We start from the raw sequence: 27,819 nt of genomic DNA on the forward strand, positions 1-27,819 counted from the left end.
ATATAATATATAAGGAATAAGCCTGACACATGGCCAACGTTCACCTGATTTCAAATCTATTGATTTCTTTGGATGGCCAAAAATACAGTGTTAATTCCGGAACTTTCCACTATTCGCTAAATTGAATGTATATTTTTTTGTACTTCTAGCCTCGGGCACAAATGGGCGGGAGCGAGGAGGGAGATTCGGATTCCGACTCAGCAGCTGGTTTTCATTCAGCTTGGAGACAGCAACGAGCTTCGTGTACATAAGGTTCTGTTTGTATCTCATACTCTTGCTAATGTAACACAGCTAAATATTTCCAACCAAATGCAATGAAAACAAGGTCTTAATACATATAAAATAAGCATCGTTTATAAAGTTATAAGTGTCCACTGACCCCTTTGTTATGTACCTAATGGAAAAAATATTTTATATAAAGTCTGTAATATACAAGTGTTTTTTTATACTTTTTTAAATAACGAATGAAACGTAAGTTACTTTAATAGCAAACAATTTACTATACTGAATACCTACATTACACTATTCCAGAATATTTCACAATAATCCAGAAAATGACGTCAATTGTAACTAAAAATAAGGTCAAAATATTTTCATCGTAATGTGTTCGCCGCTTCAAAGATATCCCGAATATCACCAGCTCTCAAATGCGCATTCTCTCGCCGGCAGGACTTTAGGTTAGGTACAAAATTAAAAAAAATGAGCGGACTAGAACAAATCGTCATAATTAAAAATGTGTAAAAGATTGGCAATTGGAAATCTAAGGCTGTTTTAAAATCTAATTAAATTAGTTTTAGATAATATAAAATGCCTTTCACTTACGTTTGATCCGTTATTTACAGGACGACATGTACTTATAGTATGTGTAGTATTACGTAGGGTGAGTAGTGAATAAATTCCAAAATGTTGTTGACATTAAGTATTATCGATCAGCAACCTTAGATATATAGTGAGCATAGCTTTTCCCGAAGGCTTTAAGTTGTAACTCAGTGCTTGACAATGTGTGGGAAGAGTTACAACTTGGCTAAGGAGCCAAGTTGCAAACAATTGTGACAATCATCTGTGACAGTAATAAAAAAATATGAGGTTGACGTAAGGTGACTTGTCAACTTGGCTAATGCATCAACATTGTTGCATGGGTACAATGTAGTATTATATTTTAGTAATGAGGCCCTGCATACCTGAGGGCTGAAACAGTGGTTCAGCTATAAAATACTCAGTGGATGGCGGGCACAAATTTATTCGATACAGACCATAAATTTAACAAAGTTGCAAAGTCTTTAATTCTAATGCAAACTAAAATAGCACAGTTGCCTTTTGAGGGTGACGTACCTAGTACCTACTGTAACGGCAGCCTATTAATAAGCCTACGTTGTATGTTCCTCTGTGTTAACTTTAAATCTATCTGCTGTATCTACAGAACCATAATAGGTAGCCAGTTGAAATTTTCACAGATTATTTGTTAACATGGTGAGTTTATTATACATAAGCACCAAACTCGGTATGGTTATAGTGGAAACTATGAACTATAATAATATTTTTAAATTGTTTTAAGAACACGTCCTTGTAGAAGAACCGGCATGACCGTTTGATTTAATTTGAATGGGCGTTTTAATTGAACTCTAAAAATGTAAGTATCCACAATAGTGATTCATAGAATTATTACAGAAATATGTATAAAAGGCCCAGAACTGAAATCATGAAATCTATACTTATTTACCTATAATTGTTCCCGCGTAAAAAAATATTCTTATTTTATAAAATGTATAAATACCGTATAATTGTCTTATTATATTAATACCTAACGGATTAAATCGTAAAATGCCATTCACTCTATAAATTATATAGCTTGTAACAATTTGTTTTTATTATTACTGTTCCTACTTTTGCATTTTACTGCATAGGTTTTTTTTTCATACAATTCTCAAAATAAGCTTCTTTTTTTTATAATAAATCGTAGCATTTTCTCATAGTAGGAGTAAATGATATTTGTCAATGTTCGGATGTATACAATAATATTATAATATGTAATAGTGATATTAGGGTTCCGTACCAATACCAAATGAAATATGAATTATGGAAACAACGGAATGTTGTCTGTTATACGTGTTTATGTAATAAAGGTAAAGGTGCACTCCCGAACACATGTATACCCTGTGTTGTATTGTTTAAAGGACTAGATCATAAAAATATTGTTTGGTTAAACAAAAAGTTTTCATTAACATTTGAAGCTGGCATATTCAAAATTAATTTTAATATGTTCCAAATATGATTTCAAGGTACTAAAAAGAGTTTTGTGTAACTTGTCTTTTGTATCTTTTTTCCTAGAGTAACACTTACAAACACTGGATTTTCGAAAAAAAAACAAATTTTCATCTAAAAATAATTTATTCAGTCATTAACTTGTATTGCCTCCACGGAGGTTTACAACGGCTATCATGCGATTGGACATGGAATTAATCAACGTCACTATCACGACATGTTGTGGAATATTCTCCCGTTATTCCTCGATGGCGGCTCTCAGAGGAGCAAGGATTGTGGGGCAGGTTGGTACTCACCAACCTCCCAAACACGCCTCTTTAGTTCGTCCCATAAATGCTTTATTAGGTTCATGTCAGGGCTTCTTGCTGGCCATTGCATAACTGTGATACTGAACGTCATAAAGGTACTTATTCGCTGATCATTTCTGCGGTATGCGCTCTTGCATTATCGTGCGTTAAAATGAAATTTTAGCCTGCAAACCCAGAACATGGTATTACGTGAGTCTTTAAGCATTGCTTGTATCGGTCAGCATTCAGTAGGGGTAGCCGCGGCTCTATCACCACCTCCAGTCCAGTTTTGCCATCGACAGAAATTCCTCCCCAAATTTCGCTTTCCTTGACGTCGGTAGATCTTTCTTCTTCCATCATTGCCATACAGCGTAACTTTAGTTCTATCAGTGAAGAGAACCTGGCTCCATCGATGTTGAGTCCAATTCAAATGTTCACGTGCGTGCCATTCGGCGAGCTTGCGTCAATTTGGGCCATGGGATAGCTTGTGTGGGTATACACCACCCTCGTTGAGTCGTCTTCTCACAGTACCAGCACTCACAGCTACTCCGTAAAATTTTTGGATCTGTATTGAAGTAAGTTGACGATTTCGTAAGCTAGTCAAATACAAATCTTTATTGGTAACATAAGCTACATTTCATTGGTATTGGTAGTCGTCGGGATATAGCGATCTTGTCTCTCTGTCGTTACTCGAGATCGTGGTCTTCCTGGACGGCGAACGTAGCCGCCGGTCTCTAGAAATCGATGGTACACTCTTTAAACAACGAGCCAGCTGATATAGAGCTATGCACTTACGTTTCGTTGACTACGCCCAGCCTGAAGAAGTGTCACAGCTTGCGCGCTCACTTCAGGTGCAAAAGTGGATAAAACAAATAAAAACGCTCTTATTGCAAAAACAAAACATTAAAATATCGTTGTCTGGAAGAGATCGCTCTTAGCGATAAGGCCGCCTTTGCCCGCCTTAGAATAAGTTTATCCTGTAAATGTTTTGTGAATTTGTGTGCAATAAAGTGTTTTTATTATTATTATTAATATCGAGTAAGTTGAAGTCCTTAAACTTACTTTTTTCAAAAGTATGCACACCGCATTTCTATTCTTATTTTTCAATATTCTAAATTCAAATTTGGAACAACAGGACGTTACAATTAATTTTGCCACCATTACCAGCTTCAAATCTGCATACTTTTTTATGATAAATATTACAATTTACAACAGTCTCGCTCGAATCAGATAAAACCGGAATTGTATTTATTTAAAGTACAAATACTTGAATTTCTTATCGGCTGGAGGTTTTGATTACCAAGATTAAGTGTTAAGTGAAGTGCATTTAGAAATATTAAAACTTTACTCGCATCTCATGTGGAATAAATTTAATAGAGAAATCCCTATATTTTATAGTAAGTAATAAGGTACGGAACACTCATTTGGACTGTTTAACTACTAAGTATTTAATAAAATAGTCTAATTTAAATAACTGCATTTTTGTATTAAAACTGTTTTAAGACATGTAGACAGTTATTGGTAATTTGTATTTAACAGTATTATCATAATAATTTCGCGATGCGTTACAATTAAAACTAAGACCTTACTAAACTTATGAAACATTTTCATTTTTGGAACAAGAGAGAACAAAACAAGCAATCTGGCCTATTGTTACTGTTTCTTATTAAGTAGGTGAACATTAAGTTTATATGTCTACATTTCTTTGTTTGTTTGTTTTCATTACATCCTTATGCGTATGACCAGTGTCTTTAAGTGATATTTTAAGTCATCCTTTTGTCTTCGAAATTAAGTTATACTTACATTAAAATATGCAAGCATTAAAAATTAAGCATAAATTATATTTTTTATTTTTAAGACAAAGAATAACACCCACTGGAAGTACGAGTGCCATGAATATTTAAAGAACTTGTTTTTTGAGGCTATTGTATATGTATATAATGAGACTCACATTAACAGGTCCGAAGTGTCATACCGCCCCAAAAGTTTTATCATAGCTGCCCACCTCCATTTCAGCAGTAGTACTTCATTCATGCTGATGTCGGTTCTTATTCAATTTCTTTAAAACGTTATCGCAATCATCAAGAGAAGAGCTTCTTTTACGTAACCAACCAACGAACGTATTCGAAACCAACAACCCTGTCAAAATCACCTTTACTATTCAAAAAAAGCAAACTTAACTAGCCTGTTCTTAATTGGTAGGTTTAATCAAATTCAGTTCAAACCATTATTTTCTTATTTGTAATATACACCATAAAACGGTGTAAGAATATTGCTCAGCTTTGCATGATGACCTCCAAACGCTTCCCAGGAATGGGAGTAACTGCGTTGGGTCAGGGCTCCTGGGTTAGGCGTCTACTCGGGCAAGAAAACTTTTATTTTCTTTTCACCCCTAGCCGAGTTTACACATTTCGGTAATCGTAGTAGTAATTTCGTTCAAACCATTTTTCTGATTTTGGCATGTATCTAAGTATAAAAATAGATAACAGAAACTAACTAATAATATACAGGGTGTTAGTGACATCGTAACGAAAACTTTGAAGGATGATTCAGGCCATAATTCTGAGTTGATATCAAGTGGAATTTTCCGTCGCAAAAGTATGGAACGGAAAATAATTTAAATAAGCTCTAAAATTTTCATGACTTCTCCGACAGGAAATTCCACTTGATATCGACTCAGAATCATGGTCTGAATCATCCCCTTCAGTATTCGTTACAGTGTCACTAACACCCATACCTACCTGTATGGCTACTGTATGTACTTGTATGGGGTGTATGTGACATCGTAACGAATACTCAGAGGGATGATTCAGACCATGATTCTGAGTTAATATCAAGTGGAATTTTCCATCGCAAAAGTATAGAATTGAAATAAATTTAAAAAAACTAAAAAAATAACATGAATTTTGCGACGGAAAATTCCACTTGATATTAACTCAGAATCATGGTCTGAATCATCCCTCTGAGTATTCGTTACGATGTCACTAACACCCTGTATAATAAACTAAAATAAAACCTCGAAATAGGTTTCACAATAAAAAGCAGTTAGGTACATCTGTTTTCTGTTTTTTTTTTATATAAATATAAATAAAACAGTTACAAAACTTATAAACACGAAGCTATTTTGTTAATACGATGTCCTATTAGGCGATATACGCCTTATGTTGTGGGGACTCCTTTATAAAAAGAACGAACGAAGAGCGAAGAACTGCCGCAGTTTGTTTCCAAAACATTGTATTCTTGCATTCTATCCGAATATTATCCAAACCATATTCATAACTACTCCTAACACGAGGTGCAGTAGTTATAGAGTAAATACAATATTTTGTCTAGTCATTCTATTTTTTAATTTTCTTTGCCTTTTTAATCCTGCATCCCGATCTGATTTTCGTTTCATAGCTATTTTTCATTTTTGCGTCAATCCTATCGGTTATATATTTTGGGTTTCTTATTGGCATTTTTTTTGATATGACGTGGACCTGTCATCTCGGTAAGCAAGCAGTCCAAATAAAAGGCCTTCAACTTTTTTCCATTTTAGTGGACCAAAAATGGTTATCTCGTTGGATAATTTCCGTCCCGGCAAAATGGGAAAAATGCATTCTTCTTTCCTGGTTACTTAAAATGAAAATTTGTTTAAAATATTATAAATATTCACTCAAGCTCATATTTTTATTTTATCGCATACCTACGATATGAAAATATTTGCTATAATGTGCATTCGATCTGTGTCTTTTTTGTAAAAAGGTATTTTCTTACTTATAGCGAATTTACTGTGATGATGTCTGTATTCGCATTACACTGTACAAATGCTGATTATAATTAAGTTTCTTACTCGCCTAAAACCATAGCAATGGCTTCTTCTATAAATATCTAAAATTGGATTCTATTGAAATATATTACACTCAAATCGACTAGTTGCAAACAAAAAAAGGATTTGGAGTCGTATTTTAACCCAAAATGTGACAAAGGTAATTATGGTAGTTAACGCAGTTTATCATAAAAATTGTCATGCTTTGTGTGTGAGAACATATTATAACGTCCTTTCGTCCTATATTAAAGAACTACCCCTAATACAATCTCGATCCCAACTCAAAAACTGGTTAAAGGGAAAACAATTTTATAGCTTAAATGAGTTTTTAAGTATAATATTTGTAATTAATTCTTAGTACCTAATCTAATTATTATTGTATGTCACAATACGACTAACTGTGCTGAACGCTAAAAGTAATACTTCCGTCTGTATACCACATTTATTACTATAAATTTTCATTTCAATGTTTAATATTAATGTTTTCTGATCCATCAGGCGTTTATATTGATAATTATTAAAGTTTTAAAATGTCATAGTTTATTTTTAACAAAAAATAATAAGATGGTCGGTCCCCTTGGAAATCTTATTACGAACGTTTTCACGTATACATTATTGTTTCATACAGGGCGTTAGTCAAATCGTAACGAAAACTTTGAAGGATGATTCAGACCATGATTCTGAGTAGCCTAAGTCTAGCCTCTAGATAAAGAAAAGAATAATCTTATACAAGTTATATCAAGGTTTCAAATGCGTTCAGGAGTCCGCCCTGAACGATTACTGATTCTAAATACATAATATATAATTAGAGTCAGTAATTTTTCGTATATCGCCTTAGGAAAGCGTTTGCAACAACTGCGTATCAATTATATACTTATCCAAAGGACAATAAAGGAGCACAATCTCAAGGACATCGCTCGGTATCCCGAGCTTAATGTTGCAATTCGGATCCTTGCATAAGGAAGATCCGGGAATTTGTTGTAGAATATATCAAGTGCTACAATAACCTTCGAATCTGCGAATCAACGCCATTTTTACCAGGCCAGCGCCCATGCCTCCTCATTTCTTGGAATAGTTGGCGCTATCGATTGCACTCATATAATGATAGTGTCCACTATTAGTAAATATAATAATGGTAGACTTATAAATAAAAGATAGTTATTGAGAAATGTATACTTTATTTCTTATTTACAACTACGAATTTTTGAATCTACGTCATTTCGCAAGGTGTTACGGCTGAAGAGAAGAAATGACAAGAAACTGCAACAGCAACACATTTTTTTAAAAAATAATTTTCTATAATATGGCTATGTTTTTTAATATTGACAATAATGATTGTTTTTCGGCACAGGAAAAAGTAAATTTCTTTATCCATTTTGCAAAATTCAAATATTCAAACAAATCAGTGTGGCCTGTCAAATACTGTCAGTTGCGTTTAGCGTCAGTAGGGCCCGTATTAATAAACCAATCTCAAGTTACGAGTGTCAACTCAAGATTGATCTCAAATAACTTAATTCTTGAAGTTCTTTAATAAATTGGACTTGAGTCACTAATGTCACACTCGCTCTCAGCTGAGAGTTGTCAAAAACGTTCATATTAATAAACCAAACTCGGTACTCAAGACGAAGCTCAAGTACGTATTTTGAGCTGTCAAAATCAAGTGCGGCTCGAGCACGACTTAAGTAGCAATTTCAACGCAAAAAACAGTGCGTCGAGCGAAAGTAAGCATGTCGATAAACGAAGTTATTGCTGATGTCCAATATTATGACGATATATTGTGGCCTAAGCGGTATATCAGAGATGCTAGTAATCCATTCAAAGACCGTGATTTAAAAAAAAACAGGTTTCAGCAAGAATCTGTGTTCTTTATTGTGTCTCTCATACAAAACCATCTACAAAAACCAGATAATAGAGGCCTACCGATTGCTCCCGAAATAGCTGTCCTGCTAACGTTAAGATTTTACGCCACTTCCTCATTTCAGGTCAGTAATTTGTAATCATGTCAATGTTATATCTGAAATAAATACACCTAATCCGTATACTACGAGTATTTGTTATTTCAGACTGTATGCGGCGATTTATTATTAATATTGCAATCAACCGCGTCAAATATGATAACCAAAGTGTCTGAACTCCTGGCTAAACTCATCCGGCAATATGTCAAGTTTCCGCAAGGAGCTGAAGCTATGGCAAACAGGGAACTATTCGAAGAAATGGGGAGACATGGGCGCTGGCCTGGTCTACCAGGAATAGTTGGCGCTATCGATTGCACCCATATAAAGATAGTGTCCACTCCAAAATGCCAACATCATGAGGTGTATCGTAATAGAAAATCTTACTTTTAAGCACTTACTTACATGTGGAACGTATATTATGCATTGTAACTTGATGTCTAAAAAAACAATAATTTAGAGGCAGTAGTTGGTCCAAGAATGGAATTTTTGGACATTGTAGCCAGATGGGCTGGCAGTATGCATGATTCAAGGATTTTCCAAATGTCTTCTGTGTACACAAAATACAGGCAAAACTTATTCAATGGCAGACTAGTGGGTGAAAATGGCTATCCCTCATTAACATTTATGTTAACCCCATGTAAGACCAGCTCCTGAAGATGCGCCAACAGTACGCTACAATAGAGCACAAATTAAAACTCGTAATATTGTAGAAAGAGCATTTGGGATCTGGAAAAGACGATTCCCATGTCTACAAAGAGGCATGGGAAGCAAGCTGAATACAGTGAGCAATATAATAGTGGCTTGTGCAGTGCTCCACAACCTCTCTATTCATCTGAATGATGATATAGAAGAGACCGAGTCTACACCTACACTAGAGGAAGGAAATGCAGACCCCACTAATGCATTACAGAATACAAAATCTAGTTTCGTTCTTAGGAATTCTATTATTGCAAATTATTTTACATCATTATTATTATTTTAATTTTTAGAGAAAATATTATAATATTAGTAAATATAATGATAGTGTCCACTATTAGTAAATATTATAATGGTAGACTTATAAATAAAGGATAGTTATTGAGAAATGTATACTTTAATTCTTATTTACAACTACGAATTTTTGCGTCATTTCGCAAGGTGTTACCGCTGAGGAGAAGAAATGACAAGAAACTGTTGCAACACATTTTTTAAATCAAGGCTGGATCGTAAGAGATGCGTATTACGTATTGGACCCTTACACTGGACCTGGAACTAAATTTTTCATATAATTTAGGCCCGTATTAATAGATCGATCTCAAACGTCATCTTAGTACTTGAAATTCACCTGATTTCTGTTTATTTAAAATAAATTCAGTCAACTCTGCTTTGGCTCGAGCTTCCCTGATTTGCTCCGCCAGCAGTGCTTCCTGCATCTCGTGTAATTAATTACTCCTTCTTTGTCTGTCTTCAAACTCCATACGCAGAATGTCTGTTGATCCACGAATGATAGCAGAAGATCTATGTGGAGCCTGGAGTGGTTGTGGTACTTGTGGTGGAGTCGGTGTCTGGAGTGATTGTGATGGAGTCGGTGTATGGAGTGATTCTGATAATGTTGGTGTCTGGAGTGATTGTGTTGTAGTCGGTGTCTGGGGTGGATGCGCTGGAGTCGGTGGTCGGATTTTGATTGTATGAGTCGGAGTCCGTTAAATCAAGCGGTGTTGAATACTCTGCAAAGAATAAAGTTTATATTTATTTAAATACGAATTATATCACTACTATTTCAAAAGAATAGAATCAATATTACAATATATAATATAAATATTGCAAACTGTACCTACCTAATTCTAGGGTGTCACTGTCGGTAACATCATCCAGACCAACAATTAATGCCGAAATAATTTGGCTGACATTGGGGTCGATGTCAGCATCCTCTGTGGCAGGACCTCCTCCTGTGGCGAACCGATGCTGCCTTTGGAAGAATGAAAATACATGTATTTTCTATTAAATTAAAAGATAGAAAAAAGGGACAAGTTCATTTATTATTATACCTTTCTTTGGTCAAGGCATTCCTTTGACGCTGCTTGAGGTTTTGCCACAGCTTGCGGAGCTGCTGATGCTTGACCTAAAAGTATTAATAATAAATTATCATATTATTATAAGGCTATGTTTTTTTAATATTGATAATAATTATTATTTTTCGACACAGGAAAAAGTAAATTTCTGTCGCTTATCCATTTTGCAAAATTCAAATATTCAAACAAATCGGTCTGGCCTGTCAAATACTGTCAGTTGCGTTTAGCGTCAGTAGGTAACTTACATCTGCGTTTTGTTGGTTAATAATAACAACAAAAAAGTCATCTATTCACTCGCAACTGATTCAAATGGTCTTGACAGTTTGGTAACTAGGCCGAGAAATAAAAAAGAAACATGAGTTCGTCTCCGACTGCTACTTGAGATCAATCTCAACTGAGTTGAGCTTGTAGCAGAGTACAAACTCTGCACATACTGGCCTTTTGTTCAGACCATCATCATTTTAAATTACGAAATTCTCATTCCATTCCATTCGCATTTCCTTTCATTCTACTCACTTTTAACTCACTGAATCCCCGACCTTCATAAAAACAACAAGTGTATTATACCGTTTAGGGCCGTGCCCTCTAATTCCTAAGTCCTGATTCTTTTATGAAATGTGTATATTGTGAACTATTATGTTTGTGACTATGTTACTAAGTTTGTGAAGTGCTTTTAATAAACTGTATATATTCCCGCTTGCTTCTAATTTATCCCCGTCATCACCCATCATTCCCCTACTCTGCCGGCACGTCGGGATACCATATCCTCACCTCTCAGCGTGCCGCAAGCTTAAGTCATGTTTATTAATTAGCGACAGACTTAATACGTTGGTCACGTCTCAAGTCAATCTCAGCGGAGACGCACTTAAGATGACGTTTAAGATCGATCTATATTAATACGGGCCTAATTGTGGTCTCATGAAAAATAATCAAATTAAGTGTTGCACTTTAAACTAATACAATAAACTTTTTTTTTTTTCAATAATAAAATAGCCTCAAGAAAATAAAATAATTAACATTCTCAAATATATCAATATTAGACGTAAAATGGTATTAATTTGCGATTCGTTTCAACTTTCAGTGAAGGTGTAGGTGTTATCTGTATAATTTGTTCAAATGTCACATAAGATACTAATGACTTCCGCTTTCATGCATTGGCGTTTTCCCTTTGTTTTATAGGTATAAGATAAACTATTTTCTTTTTCTCGTCATCGTTTGGTTTCATTTTTACTGAAAACAACAGAAATTCTTTGAATTTTAACAAAATATTTATTTAAAATTAATTCACCTATGAAAAATCATATCATCAGAACTCACTACGTCAATCCGGGAACGCGTAATCATATCCGGGAACGTTCCGTTAATGACTATTCCCGAAACTACGTTTTTGAAATTTCGTGCTTGTAATTCTGATGGTCGCTGTCTTAGACATATTATTTCAAGGTAATTGTGAAGTAAACAGTTATAATTTTACATAATATTCATTAACTAACTGTTATTTTAATACAATTTACTATTGTACCCATTCCCTTTTTTTTTGACATGGCTTATTGTAGATTTGCCGCAGATGGCATTAACTACTTGGCCGGACAAATGGGGAGCGCTGAAGGCTCTCACCCGGTACAAACGTTTAAGACAACAGGCCTGAGGGTACCTCGGCTCAGGGCGTCGTCTGAGAGGAAAAATATTTGCAAGAATTAATCGACCCTAGTGGATCGATAGCAATAAGCGCTGATTGAGGGAAATCGTCGACCATGCCGGCGGGGTCGGTATCGGGGTTACTCATTCCCGTGATGACGTATAATTAAGGTACGGTAAAAAATACAAGAACATAGCAGTACTTACCACTTAAACTGTTATTTATTTACGGACATAACAAATTTCGCCCGCCTCACAACATTATTGCTCGCTACTAAAGCCTAGTGTGCTTTGCTGCTTCGCTGCTAGTCGCATTCAAGAATAAAAGTTTTCACTACCTAATGCTGTTTTCACGGTTATGACGTTTGATATTTCGGACAAACTATTGACAAGAGCCGTATTTAAAATTATTTTGTTTTCTATATTTTGGCTTAAAAATAATATTTATTTAGGAAATTTGAACATCGTAAGTTTAGGTTGGAAGTTTTTGTTTTGGAGGCGTTCCCGAAATGGCTTTTTACACTTATTTCTTTTTAAATTATTTAAAATAACGTATTTTTCAAATTAAAAAGTTTTAGGTTTAGATACGTACATCTAACTGATCTCGATAGTATTGAATTCTTATTTAACGTTATTCATTCGTATATTTTATTTTACGAGCTTCCAAACCAAATTCGCCACCTTCGTGGTTTTGAGCCATAAAGTCCAGATTTTACGCTCTCAAAAGTTGGTGCATTATTGACCAAATCTATACCTTCCGTCTTAAGTTCCTCAATGACTTCTTCATATTGTTTCTTCACTGATTGAAAGTTGCAGCTGCTTGTTTGTTTCAGGCGATCAAATCTCTATAATATTATATTTCTCGTCCAGTCAGGTACACAATCACTGTCATGACTCTTTGTTATCTTTATCGCCTCATTACGAGCGTTCAAAGTCAGATTGCCTTTTACACCCTTTCTTTCCATAAAATTTAAAAAATTAACCAGCATTTTCGCGAGTATTCTGCTTTTTCCTGTGATAACGGTATCCTTATAAGGCCAATGATAATGATGAATTCGTATCGTAATGACGAATAGCCTATTTTACTATTATTGCTTGCCTGCCTAGTATTGCTGCTAAAAATATGAAATTAATATGAAATTACAGAAATAATCATTGATGGCTGTTTTTTAAAGTCAGATTAAGCTGATGAAAAGCAACGTGAGTCCATAAGGTTCAAAAAGTTTTTATATTTTGCCTAATTTATCTCTATCATATAACTTCTTGGTTGCGTACTCAGAAAATGATGAACCAGAATGATCATGGTTGCGAACTGGCAACTGGTTGCGTATTGAGACAAAACATTATATATTCACAACTATGTAAGTTGCCAACAAGGCAGTAAAATTCTTCCTTCGCAAATGGCGGCCGAAGGGACATTATTGTAAGTAAAGATTTAATCCGTTAAGTTGAAAGCAACAGAGGCGTAGCATCGCGTAGTCACCGAGTTCAGACTACAGAGGCGGCGGTAGTGGCGGACGGCGTAGCGGCGCGGCGCCAGGCAGAAGCTTGCCGCCCCTCCGATGGGACTGTCGCGCCCGCCTGGCGTCCGACCTCGCGAACATGTGTTATCAAACTCACTGATATATCTCATAATCCAGTGAACTTTAATAAATAATCTCATTCAACGATATACGGATTTTTTACAGCCTGGAGGTAAGGAAACATAATAAACAATTTTCTACGCTTCAAAAAGCATATGATAGTGGACGTCAATAAAGTTTCTAACGGCGGATAAGAAATACCTACTCAAAGTATCTATCAAATGGACGATCAAGCGCAGGATTTTGCCAACGATGCCTATTCATCATTCTTGAGAAGCTTTAATAATAGAATAATACTCATAGATTATTAAATACAGACGGCTTCGGCATTCTACCGATGAACTTCAGATTTTTAATTACAGATAATACACAATGTGGTTTTGGTCGGCAATAAATACTTTTATCTATCGTAGGATTAGTAGAAGTGGAGAAATAATGAACAACAAAAATATTTACGACACGTTTCGTATCACTTTTATTTAGCCTAAGCATGACTGCCGATATATTTTCGCGTTCGCGTTGACGCGTTCAATCAAGTAATATATCAATCTATTTTCGAAATACCTACTTGATTTAATTAACTTAAGTGAAAGAAATTCAAGTTTAGGAAATCGTTAGGGGAAGTTGAATTTAAAACTATCCTATTGCGTTCGGTTAATTACTTAATAGTTCTGTGGGCTAAGTATTTCTATCTCACTCTTCTGTTTGAATTGAGTTGACAATTAATGGAAATTACCTCAGCTGCGGGTTTTACTTGTATTAAATGGATTTCCAATTCACTTTGTTTCGCAAACTAATTGCAAAATATAAAGAACTAACTTAGCTGATATTATAAACCTTATGTATATACTTTTATGCTTAAGAAATGTACTTATAAGCGCTATCACAAGTACTCTGCTCTGCCAAGCGTGTTTTCCCGGCCTTAATACCAGTGGCAAGTTTCGCAATGCTATTTAAGGTCCTCCACATTTCCTGGTGTTTTCCCTTGCCTTAGATAGATTCTTTATCCAATAATAATGTATGTAGGTAAGTACCTATTTGTAAAACAAAAGTCATCACGTCTTCTAGAATGCATGCTTACCTATGAAAAGCTTGAAATAAAGATATAATATTATTGTTACAACATGAACTTAATTTATATTACGTACATTTAGGTACCTAAGACAAACCAAGAGAAGTTATTTTTGAATGACATTTCGGCGCGTCTCATTGAGGCTACTGGCGATACGAGAGCTGGCAGTTATTTTGCGCAGAGAATAGGCCTGGCAGTTCAGAGGGGAAATGCTGCCAGCGTTTTGGGCGCTCTGCCTCAGTGTGGCGCGCTGGAGGAGGTTTTCTATTTATAATTAGCTCTTGTTGTTGTTTTTGTAATTTTTGTATTGTAGGATAAAATTAAATGGATAGCTTTTAAGTTTTGAAATGTAACATATTATAAATAGAGAATTTAATTTTCCTAGCTCAATCCCAATTAAAAAAAAAGACAAACAACATGGACATATTACTCAATAATCTAACAAAATTTTACAGGATATACTAAAGTTTCTATTGTCGAGGTTCTTTCTAATACTTCTAGTACCATAATTATGAAACCGATGAATGAAATCACTTTTCCGACAATAAATATTTTACCACGTGTACTTCAACTGACGACACTTCTATAGATTCATTTCAGCTGAGCTAATGTTATCATGCGGAATTGAAACTCGAGTCGAAATTGCGGGCATTCAATAAACCTTCACTTGTAGGTAGTTGCTTGACCAATCACCCCTGTTACCGAGTTTTAAAATCACACAGGAGGCTGCATTATGTAATCAATTTAATTTTATAAATTAAATGCTAAATCAATTGAAACTAGTCGTATATTGTATAAACTATCATGATTTCCTGCGTGAATAACAAATTATCAACTAAGTAGGAAGGTACCTATTTTATTATAGGTTTTATTAAGGCTGCAGTCTCCGCTTTTTAAGTAAACGTTAAAACGCGAAATTACTAGGGAAAGTATGAAAAATTACACTGTGATGTCACTGTTGTTGGACTTATTATTACGTTTTTCTTGATGAAAATTCTTAAGTAATAGAAAAAAGAAAATGTTTTCGTTAGTTTTAGACCTGTTTTTATTTAGAAATTAGAATATCATAATTTATCTTGAACTCAATACACACATACACACACAAACGGCCCATATACGTCCCACTCAATCAACCGGAGGGAGTATGGAGCATACCCCACCACGCTGCTCCAATGCGGGTTGGTGGAGGTGCTTTTACGGCTAAAATAGCCGGGACCAACGGCTTAACGTGCCCTCCGGAGCATGGAATCATCTTACTTTTTCGGACAATCCGGTGATTGAAGCCTGAAAAGTCCTTACCAAACAAAGGACAGTCTCAAAAACTGATTTCGACAATGTCCCTAAATTTGTTAAAAAATTATACTATATTAATTAATTATACAACACCATGATTTTGGCAATCACACTAATTGCGACGACGCTATATGCCCAGCAACAGGATAAAACTGCCAGAAACGCAGCTCAGGATTTAGTAAACACATTTTTGTAGAAGAAAATAAGTCAAATTGTCTCATTTTTAGCTTCAAACGCTAAATGTCTTGTTTATGACGTTGACGGCACTGCAATCCCGCTGAAACCTTCAGTTCAGTGATTGCTAAATACGTTGGCAGGAAAAGGATCAGTTATACACAAAGGAATTAATAGAAATGGAAATAGAAATGTTTTATTGCGACCATGTGTTCGTACAAATTGTGATGTTATAAAAATACAGAAGTAAGTATTATAGTATCAACATGGACCCGGTAAGGGCACTGCAACTGGTAGAGAGGACAATATACTTAATTATTAGTCAGCGATACAATTTGTATTTATTATAAGTACTTACTATATTTTAACAATATTATTGCACTTATATTTTAAGTATTGTTTTATATGTTTATTATGATTTAATTTATAAAATATTATTAAAATTTATTCAAATACCAAGAAAGGTGTTATAAGCTGCAGCAATTTCATTCAACACCAAAAGACGCTTTTTGTCCCTCATACAATCTTCTGTATGTGGGACAAAAAACGAAAAGAAAAGTTTACAAGAGATTATTTAGAAAAAATGCCGTAAATTATCCAGATTATGGAGAAAAAGCTCAAAAACCAGATATGATTGAAGAAGTATTGAAGTTGGTTTATTGAGAAAAGGTAAAAACCTCTTTTGTCAATGGCCACTTCCTACAAATATTTTTTTATAGTTTCCTTTTTTTAAAAAACGTGACTGACAGTTTTAGTGTTCCAAAATTATTTTCATTGTCAAACAAAAAACCAAATGTGACTGTGCTTTTAACTAAAAAAAACTATCTTTGTGTAACTATAAAACTCATGTGATAAAAAAAACATTTCCTCGCGGGATACCCAGTTTCTACGTAAGTCGTATTTCCCTCATCAGGTTATGGGTCCAGCACGCTTACTCAACGATTACGTCACAAACGCAGACTGCTTCATCTGTGAAGATCCCCAGACATACACTCAAGCAATGCAGAGAGAAGACAAAGCTGAATGACAGAAAGCCATGGCTAGCGAGCTAAACTCACTTGCTGAAAACCAAGTTTGGACATTATGCGATCTTCCACCAAATCGAAAAGCACTACCATGCAAGTGGGTGTTCAAGGTCAAGAGGAATCCAGACGGCACAATTTACAAAGGCTTGTAGTTAAGGGATTCAAACAACGGAAAGGTGTTGAATATTTTCAAACATTCAACCCAGTTGCCCGAATGGCTACTATAAGAGCCTTGCTCAGCGTCAGCGCCAAAGAGAAACTGTTCTTAATACAGTTTGACGCTTCGACAGCATTCTTAAATGGCAAGCTGCAAGAGGAAATATATATGGCGCAGCCAGATGGTCATGAGTATGTCGGCTTCAAAGAAGCTTGTATGGCCTGAAACAAGCACATAGATGCTGGAACACTTGTTTTGAGGAAATTCTTTTAGAAAAAGTTTTTACACAATGCGCTGCTGATAGTTGTCTCTTTACGAAGAAAATCGGAGACAAGAAGATTTTGAGAGGAGGAGATTACGCTCTATGTTGATGATGGACTAGTAGTCACAACAGACGAAGAGCTAGCCAAATCCTTCCTTGAGGATCTGTGAAGCACACTAAAAATCACAACGAAGCAAGCATCGTTTTACCTTGGACTTAAGATATCCAGATTAAAAGACGGTTCGGTTGTCATCAACCAAGAGTCTTATGCAAAGAAAATTCTTAAAAGGTTCGGAATGTCAGGCTGCAACGTAGTGTCGAAAGTTGAGGATAAATTTCCATATAGGGAAGCAGTAGGCGCTCTTGCCTACCTGATGACCAGCACAAGACCCGACTTAGTTTGCGCTGTTGGAGAAGCTTCAAGAAAATTGGATAATCCGACAAAAGAAGACAGGCTGAAAGTCAAACGCATCTTTAGATACCTGAAGGGTACCACTTATCGTATCTTTAGGAATACCAAAATAATTATTCAGTGTTAATTCAGTGACTGCGCTTTTAACTAAAAAAAAACTATTTTTGTGTAACTATAAAACTTGTGTGAAAAAAAAACATTTCCTCGCGGGATACCCAGCTTCTACGTAAGTCGTATTTCCCTCATCAAGAAGATTATTACTTGCAAAACAAGAGTATCTGAAACGTGCTAGGAACTTTCTGATGAACAAAGCGAAACAATGCAGAAACGGACAAAGTTTTACTGATGGAAAAATATGCAAACGAAAGGAAAACATTAGCTATGCTCCTGTAGCAATGAAAATACGGCAATAGCTCAGTTATCACTACAGGAAAATATCAAAATTATACGTTACGGTCTATATAGTTTAGTTCACGAAAAGTTAAAAGTTTTCGTGAACTAAACAAAAACTAAACAACAACGTGAAATTCTCCATTTATAGATGTGTAATTTTAGTGAATAATTCACGACCACATACTTTACAGTACAACTCATACAAAGCCACCTCGTCGCTTAAAAAATGTCTCAACGATTGGTTGTGACCGTATTCCTCACAGGATGTCACTGGCATAATTCCTTCATCCCTTAGCGACATTGATTCGTCAAGTAATATTTCAAAAAATAAATCTACGAGTACCGTTGCTGGTAGTCTTAGTTTGTAAAATATTACTTGAATATTGAGCAGCTGTAAATAAACACAATAAATGATTACAGAAACAAGTGGGTAGTACAGAAACTAAAAAAACTCGACTGCCATTTTTTTCCGCGGGACAATCGGGATAAAATGTATCCTATGACACTCCCGTGATCAAGACAAATCCAACGATACCTCATACATCAAAATCCATCAAGCCATTTAGGCTCCAGGAGGCCACAAAGAAACAGACATACATACATACATACATATATACATACATACGCTCGAAAAACATTACCCTTGTCTTTGGCAGTCGGGTAAAAATATCAACACAATAAATATATCAAATAATCCACGCCTGGTCACCACGAAGACGGGCTAGGCTAGGCGTAAGGGTTTTGATTCTCACATTTTCGAGGATTGAATTCTTGTAATTTTCTAATTGCTCCTCTATTTGAGCCTGCATGATTTTTACTACTGTTTGTAAACTTATTATGTACAATTTTTTCGGATTTCTTGAAAATATTTTACTTAATAAATTTTTATAATCCATTTTACAATATGTTGACATGTAGAAGTCATGCAGATGAAAAGCCAGTAGTACAATTTCAGCAAATAGATTGCTCATTACGATGAAAAAGTTCAAAGCACGGGTAAATGCAAATGGGAACTCTACAAACTTTACACATATAACTGGTTCTTTTGGGAGCTGCTCTAGTGCTACAAAATTTGCACCGTTTTGAGGTTGTAGGAATCGGCATATGCAGGCCCACATTTGATAAGCGAGTGTCTTTAGGAACTCCAAAAAGACTCTTTAGAACTGTATGAGTTGATGCAATCCGTTGGCGTGAACTGTAATTATTGATTAAGTCTCTTCCAAGTCTTAAACGAAAATCACGATGAGCACAAGTGTCATGATGGTATCGGTATAGTATATACGAATTAATGACTGCGGCTTCTAGTAAGTACCAGAATATTTTATGCCAACTCTTATAAGATCTCCGGCCGATGGGATACGAAGACTTTAAATGGTCGAATTTATCGACACCTCCCATTGCCTTAGTATAATAAACAACAATAGCCTTCGGACAATACATGTCTTTCTTAGTACCATCTTTTTGAGTTCTCTGAATTATTTGGACTTCCCTTGGATCAAATGCATTCGTCATTACAAAGACATCTTTAGAGTCGTGCCATTTGATGACAGATATCGGGGAATCATATTCATACTTGAATTCTCCAGGTTTTAATTGTTCTATTTTTCTTGTGGGCTTTTCACTTATAGATGATGGTATCCCAACTCGGTTCACTCGAAATGTACAAACACAAAATAAAGCCCTTTCGCACAGAGCATCTAAGAGGGGCTTGAAAAGAAGTTGTCGAATGCTAACAGGGTGCCTTGTGGCACTTCTTCACATAACGATAATACTACTTTATGACCAAGCCCTATTGATTCTTTTTTATTGTCAATTTTTCCTTTATAAATGTCAAAATTGTACAAATAACCAGTTTTGAAGTCTCAGCGTGCCCATACTTTATATCCTCGTTTAATTGGCTTCTTCGGCATATACTGTTTAATAGAGCTGCGACCTTTAAATTTAATCATGCTTTCGTCTATAGACTGATGTTTTGATTGCGTTGTATTTTCTGAAAACGTGCGGTTCAATATAATAATCATATCTTTGATTTTGGACAATTTATCATGCCCCGGATGACTTCGAGGAAGAATATCATCATTGTTGCATACATGTAAGTTTTCTAATATTTTTTTGAACCTTTTACAGGTCATAACTTTTTGAATGACGGGGTTGCCATAGAACTCGTCAGTTGACCACTACAATTCTAGGCTTGGTAAAGGATGAAGCCCCATTAAGATAACCATACCAAAAAAGCACACAATTCATCATAGGATACATCGACAAATGTTGCTGATCCATTTTGTTTTGCATAAAGATTAGTATTTTGTACAATTAAGTCCATTAACTGTTCTGGAAATAAGTTGCGAAAGTAATCAAGAAGTTGGCTTTTATTTGAATAGTCCTTAGATGGTATTAAATCATCCTCAAAGTTTTTATCTATGAACGAACCAGTAGCTCGTTGCCAATTTCTTGATTTGGTTTGTCCCTGCATTAAGGTTGATTCGTTTTGTTGTGGTCCTGTTTGTGTGCTCCCTGTCAAGATACTTTCGATTTCGTCAACATCGTAATTTGCCGCTTGCATTTGATCCAGCATATCATTTAAACTATATGATACATTGATATTTCTAGAAATCTCATTGTCACTATTTTCATCAGAAGAGCTAAACATCTGCCTCAAATTGTTTTCTATCTCATTGTTTTCACTTTCGCTCATTGTGTCAAAACTTATAAACTAAACACACACATAAAACAATGCGAAATAAATAAATAATTTAGTATATTATTGCAAAGCGCACTTTATAGGAGCGATGGATGACTGATTAATTATTATCAATTGCTTATTTCCGATAGTTGTCACATTCAAATAGTTTCTAGTACCTACTTATCCATGTTCCGTGGAGATTATAATACACATCGAAGTGTAACATACTCGTACTACAACGATAGTAATGATAGCTCTTCTAAAAATCAGCGTATAACAGACCTGTGCTGCGTAGCAAAATATCCTAGATAAGTAAGTAGGTATAATGGAAACGGTTACTATATCTTGCTACTCTTGACGGGCAGAGTGCATAAATTTACCACATATGTTGAGACTTTATTTACCACAAAATCATAAACAGAAAAATAAAATGAAGATACGAAATGCTAGATAGATATTCTAGTAATAAAATAATATTTATTTCAGCTTAAAAATGAGAAGGGTTTTCCAGTAAATTCATTTTAATTATGTGGTTTTTAAATAGCCTCTGCCTTAATAAAGGAGAAACTACCGTTTTCTAGATAAAAGTAACTCGTCTAAGGCCTCTTACTCACTAGTAGTTCTTTGTTGTCGAACGAGATTACTGCATCCGTTGATAGAAGCAATACTGTTGCATTTATCGCCAGAAAAATACTACTAGTATGTAATAAAGCAAAGATAAAAAAAAAACTGAAAACAAAAACTTCTTTTTAATCATTGACCATTAACCAAACCAACAAAAACTTCTAATCAAATAATTTCTTTTCAGAACAATAAAAGTCATTAAAATATTATATACAAAAAGAACACACAAAAGCCTCAGTATCATCTTTTGTCAAACCAACACATTCTTCATGAAAACTTTTGCAACAATTAATAAATTGTCGCATATCAGACATCTGCTCGGAATGGCAGGCATGACAGTACCAATTTTCAGATTTAGATTGTCTTTTGAGTTTTCTTCTTGTTTCCCCTTGATTGTTTATTCTTGGCATTTTTTTCATCCTTCATCGGCTTTTTTGCTATCTCGAGCTTAGCTTTTTTCCTTGTGTCTTTTTATCGCCTGTTTTTTTTTATTTATCTTTAAATAAGTCTTTTGTAACTTGTTGTCCTACATAGTTCAAAGCTTTTCGGTGATTTGATTTTAACAGTAGCGTAATTTGGGGTTGGAAACAGTTGCTGGAATGGTGTCTTTTTCGAATCTTTTAATATTGTTTATTTTTTTGAAGTGTTTTGACATTATTGTGATCATGTCTAATATTTGCATCTTCATGTTGTATTTCTCGGTCCACTATTTCATTCAGTGACATACGATTTTCGTCCTCAGATTCAGACGCGGAAGAATATATTCTAAAACGATTCGTGGAATATTAATTTGAAACAAGTTTCGTCATATCAATGTCTGCCATATCTGAAAATGAAGAGTTTATATCAGGTACGCGTCGTATATCTGAGATACCAGGTTGTGGAGAAACGTACAATGCCTTGTTATCTGAATCATCCGAAGAACTGCAGTCAACCAATCTGCCAGTACCTGAGTTTGTTTGCTTGCCGCCATTTGGCAAGCGCTGATTATTTTTCTCACTTTCGTTAGGACTGGCTGGGATACGATCATTTTCACAAGCGAAAAAGTCTGCTGAATCTAGCTCATCGAGGTAAGTACCTGATTGTACATGATCTTTATGGCGACGAGCTGAATTGAGGATATGCTGATCTATTTTATAAGACAGAATGGTTGGTGATTCATTTACCTCGTTGCAGTCTATGGCATCTGCATCAGATTGGTGATGATCATCACGGCAGGGAGTAACTGATCGGCACAAAGTTGACACTGAGTTATCATAAGATGCCTTTAATTTGAGAACAAGGAGTAGGTTTTTCTGTAAGTATTGAAGGTGCGTAAGCTTCTTCTGGAATCGCATTAGGATCCCATGGAAAGAGCCCTGTCGCTTTAAATCCGTTAACAATATTGGACATGATCATGCATTTTGGCCAAACCTTCGATAATATTTTATTAAAATGAGCTTTTGTAATTTTCTTCTCAGGCTGCTGGTAATTGTACAAAAGAACCTCTTCGTCCCAGTGGTGCTCAAAAGACTTATTGGCGGATTTATCCAAAGGTTGGAGCTCGTGAGTAGTGTTCGATGGTAAACAATATAAAACGATGTCATTTCTTTCCGCAGCATCAACGATTTGATAGTCTAAGTGTGAAGACGCGCCATCAAATATCAATAGACATTTACCAGGGGATTTATATTTCGCCAAATGATGGATAAACTCGGTAAATAATGCAGTAGTCATACTGCCCTGCGGTGCCATTTTGAGTAAGCTTCCTGGTGGCATTTTATCTGTGAAGTCTTCTCGTAATCTTTTCCCTTTGAAAATGATCATTGGCGGTATAGCGTTACCTGTTGCATTGACACAGTCAGTTATTGTAACATTTTCAGCATGCTCCATGGCTACTAAATGAAACCTTCGTGCACCTTTTTTGGGCAAGCACCTGTTGCTGATGATGCAAAGTTAAACGGCATCCCTTTTCGTCAACGTTATAAAGCCGTTCAGGGTGGTTTGAAATGCCCAATTCGTCATAAATCTTTTTTACGGCTTCAAAATGTTTACTAACGATTGGTTTGTTGAGCTTCTGTGCCCGCGCAGAATTCATCATTTGTGATTACGTTTCGATAATTTCGGGGTGCCGTTTCAGAAAACTCTCTAACCACTTTCTACCAACTGTCTCCTTTGTTTCATTAAATTGAGTTTGAATATTATGAACTTTGCAGAATGTAAATGCCTGTTTTCTCATAACTTTTGGAGTCAATGAAGCGAAAACTTTTGAAGCGAGATGATTTTTCAACGTTCATCTTGTACGTGAGCGCAGCCTTTCGGTCTGACATCACTTTATCAATTACAGCATCCATAGCCGACTTTAACGCAATCTCAAACCAATTGTCCCGTTTTTTTCTTAGCTGGTGGCTCGTCCATTGTGAATTACCTATGAATAAGCCAAAATTTATGAAGCGGCAGTATGTAGCAATGTTTTTCCTAGGTACAGTCGGGTAGTACAGTTGACCGGACCACGGTTAATCAAAATTAACAGTCGTACAGTTGGCCGGACTAGGCTTTGTTTTCTATTAACCGTGGTACAGTTAACTGGACCACGGAAAACATTGCAAATGAATTAATACTCTTTAATGGGATCTGTTATCTCACCTCCTTGAAAAGTAATTTCACTTCCTTGTGACTGTGACACTTATAGATAACATTCGTATTTGGTCGAATTGAATATTAATAAAAGTGTATTTTTGTAATAAAATAAAGACTATGGCTGAGGAAGCCGTTACGAATGTTTTAAATTTCATTACTAGAAAGGGGGGTACAGTTTTATTGTGTAAGAGCAGGTGGAGGTGTTCTTGTTTTAAGAAAATGAAGTGTACGGAATTCATAACGATTCAAGTAAGAATCATTTATGCTTTACTTAGCTTTATTCTTATTAGGTACTCTTAAATTTTAACTGTTGAGTTTCTATCTAGTAGTTTTACCGTCGTCGCTCACTGAATTATTATTTTTTTCTTTAAGGCTTTTTACAATTCTCTTTTTTCACATCAGGACAACAGAGTGATTAAAGAACGCTCTCATGATAAATGCTCAAAAGACGAAATCAAAAATGATATTGATATAGCGATGTCCATTTTAAAAGAAGACGTTGTAAAGTCTGACCGACCTATTTCACAATTATACAATGAAGCTATTGTAAAACTATAAGATGGTGGAATCGATCTAGTAACAAATTTACCCGAATTTCGAAACATTCAACACAGCTTATACAAAGCTAGAAATGACAATTTAGGAGTGCAAAGGCTTATCTAATATTGATATTGGATATTGATATTGGTAGTGTAAAGATCCAAAAAGTATAGAAGTGCCTAGAAAGTTTGGAGATTTTATATTAGCCAATTATTGTGAAGAAGGAAACAGAATTATAATATTTTGCTCAAAAGGAGCCAAAAAATTAATTCCTAAGATAAAAGATTTTTTTTGACGCAACTTATAAAAGCTGTTCTCCGCCATTTATACAGTTATTCACTATTCACGGTGATATTGGTAGTTTGGCTGAAACTACAAATGTAATTCCCCTACTATATGTGTTAATGTGCGATAAAAAAGAAACTAGTTATGATATAATATTTTATTTGATTAAAAAACAAGCAACCTCCCTCAAAATTCCCTAAAAATTGCATTGTGACAATAAAGTAGCTGCCTTAAACTCAATTACAAGAATATTCCCGGAAGTAGTAGTTATCGGGTGTTATTACCATTGGTCACGATGTGTATGGCGAAAGGCCAAGTGTTTAGGACACACTAAAATGAGGGTGGAGAGGCGAATTGTTTCCTTGTGTGCTGCCTTACCACTTTTGCCGAAGGAGACCATAACCGAGGCATGGCAATAAATTAAAGGAGAAGCCCTGTCCGATATGGATAAATTCTTTAATTACTTTGAAAAGAACTGGATATGTAGTAAATTACGCCGATTTATTAGTGTGTTTAGTGAACGCCACCGGACCAATAATACAGTCGAGGGGTGGAATTCGAAGTTAAATCGCACACTAAATAAGAATTCAGTTAATATATTGCGACTACTAAACTCTTTACATGCCATTGACAAAGAAATGCAAATAAGAGTTGCAAAATTCCAAATTAATAAAATATCTCGGAAACGTAAACAAGAGCACATAATGAGAGATGATGCCATAAGACAGGTACATTTATAACTCATAAACGGAGAAATCACATTGGGCCATGCCTTGGAAAAGCTTCGCTAGTAATTGATGGTTTTTTTTTTTGTTATTTCGTGGATTGAAGTGTTATGTTTTTTCTTTTTGAGTACAAAATACTAAATACGAAAATCCTTTATTTATAAAAACAACAAACAATGATGTGTTCTCGAGAGCCATGGTCCAGTTAACTGTACCACGGTCAATAGAAAACAAAGCCTAGTCCGGCCAACTGTACGACTGTTAATTTTGATTAACCGTGGTCCGGTCAACTGAACTACCCGACTGTACCTAGGAAAAAAAGGGAAACGAACATCCCGCGATCAAATTCAAGATGTGCTTAAGAGAGGTCAAGAGTATTCTAACCCGGTGAGCAAGTATTGAGATATGGATGAGAGCAGAAGAAGCAAAAGTAATATATGAAATTTTGTAGTCTCTGCGTACCCTAATGGTAAACAGACATGATCTTATGTGTGCATGTGGCCCAATTTTATGAACCCTTCAAACCAGAAGCGGCAACGTCATGCTAGTCAAATATATCTGCACTTGAAGTTCTATTAACTAGCGTCGAATAACATCACATATCACCCGAGTCACACTTGGATGTGACTTTTGTTATATGAAATAAATTTAAAAAACATTCAAAATTTTACTAAAATTTAATGTATGAATATTAAAATATAACTGTTGCCAGAAATAAATTTGCAATTTGTAGGCATGTTTAATTGATAACATCTCATTTGTACAACAGTTATATTTTATTAATTATAAGTTAGTAAAAAAGTCTACTAACTACTAAATTATACATATGGCCACGTCTTCTAATAAGGACCGGACCTTAATACGCTTTCAAACACAGGTCCTTATTAGGATTTGGCTGACGGGTAAAGAATCACATTTTAAAGCTAAAAACGTAAATAATACAATATAATTATCTTTGCTGTTTGTTCTTAGCACCTTAAAGTTTGTTTTTTTTTTTGTAAAAACAATCACCAACACACAATTATTTCTGCCAAAAGAAACAAAAGAAGGCGCACCTATTTTGTAAACACGGTCTTCCATTCGTAGCTTGACACAAACTGAAGGCCGCTGTCAAAATGGCGGCGCTCAAGCAAAATAGCGCAAGTGCATTTTGTCTTTGGGTGGCTTGGGATATTGCGCGCGAAATTTAAAGTGGTTTATGCCAAGGCAAAATGCCAAGTGTGAGTTTTCACACGTGGTCCTTATTGGGAGCCGGCTCTTGACCGGTGCAAGTACCTTATAGCATACATTGACTGAGATCATTATTCCATCTGCGTCGTCGGGACTTAAGGGAGCTGTTTAAAGAAATAAATGTACTGACGGTCGCAAGTCAATATATTTATGAAAACATTATGTATGTACGTAAAAATGCATCTCTTTTCGAGAAACTGTGAAAGGCATACTTACAATACAAGAAATAAAAATAAAATTGCTATTAAGGTGCTAGATTAAGTCAATTAAATTCATCTTTTTTGGGGTTACGTTTTTACAATAAAATAAAATATAAAATAAATTTGTCAGAAAATAAATTTAAAGCTCAAGTGAGGCTTACTTTATGTAAAAAAGCTTATTATAAGATTAATAATGACTACCTAAATGATAAAAAAGTCTGGTATTGAATGTGAATGTGTTCGTCTAGTTATTAAATAACTTGTTGTTAACGACGGCCTCCTTGGTCTTCCCAAGTTTTGTTCTTTTTTAAATATACATATTGTCATATTCGTTAAGTTCTGTTGTTTTTAAATGTCAGTTCTTTGGTTCTAATTAATCAGCTTACAATGTTTTGGCTTTCGTGATATTTTTCACTGTATGCACTCTCACAACCATAACACCTTGCGAAATGACGTAAATTCAAAAATGTTACATTGACCTTCAACAAGTTTATCCATGATAATTACGTTGAATAAATGATTCTGATCTGATTTCTGAGAA

At 35.2% G+C, this 27,819-nt stretch overlaps 2 protein-coding genes and 1 pseudogene across 3 annotated transcripts in view; 2 read left to right on the plus strand and 1 right to left on the minus strand.

Annotated features, from left to right (window-relative positions):
- The window catches only part of LOC126380708 (uncharacterized), a 48,544-nt gene extending 45,005 nt beyond the window's left edge, over nucleotides 1–3,539 (plus strand). Inside the window, exon 6 of the mRNA XM_050030303.1 lies at nucleotides 150–3,539. Coding sequence (XP_049886260.1) covers nucleotides 150–251 — 102 coding nt within the window. The 3' untranslated portion in view covers nucleotides 252–3,539. The remainder of the gene's footprint in view (nucleotides 1–149) is intronic.
- Nucleotides 1–27,819, plus strand: part of LOC126380683 (cyclic nucleotide-gated cation channel subunit A-like) — a 96,797-nt gene that overhangs the window by 31,191 nt on the left and 37,787 nt on the right. Inside the window, exon 1 of one of the 2 annotated variants that reach the window (XM_050030245.1) lies at nucleotides 13,559–13,696. The exons of the other annotated variant lie outside the window; for it this stretch is intronic. The gene's annotated coding sequence lies outside the window, so the exon portion shown is untranslated. Of the gene's footprint in view, nucleotides 1–13,558; nucleotides 13,697–27,819 lie in introns of those variants that run through there. 2 annotated transcript variants of the gene reach the window in all.
- Nucleotides 22,146–26,922, minus strand: LOC126380702 (uncharacterized; annotated as a pseudogene).

This window comes from Pectinophora gossypiella, chromosome Z (genome assembly GCF_024362695.1).
Source record: "Pectinophora gossypiella chromosome Z, ilPecGoss1.1, whole genome shotgun sequence".
In the NCBI taxonomy this organism is placed as follows: Eukaryota; Metazoa; Arthropoda; class Insecta; order Lepidoptera; family Gelechiidae; genus Pectinophora; species Pectinophora gossypiella.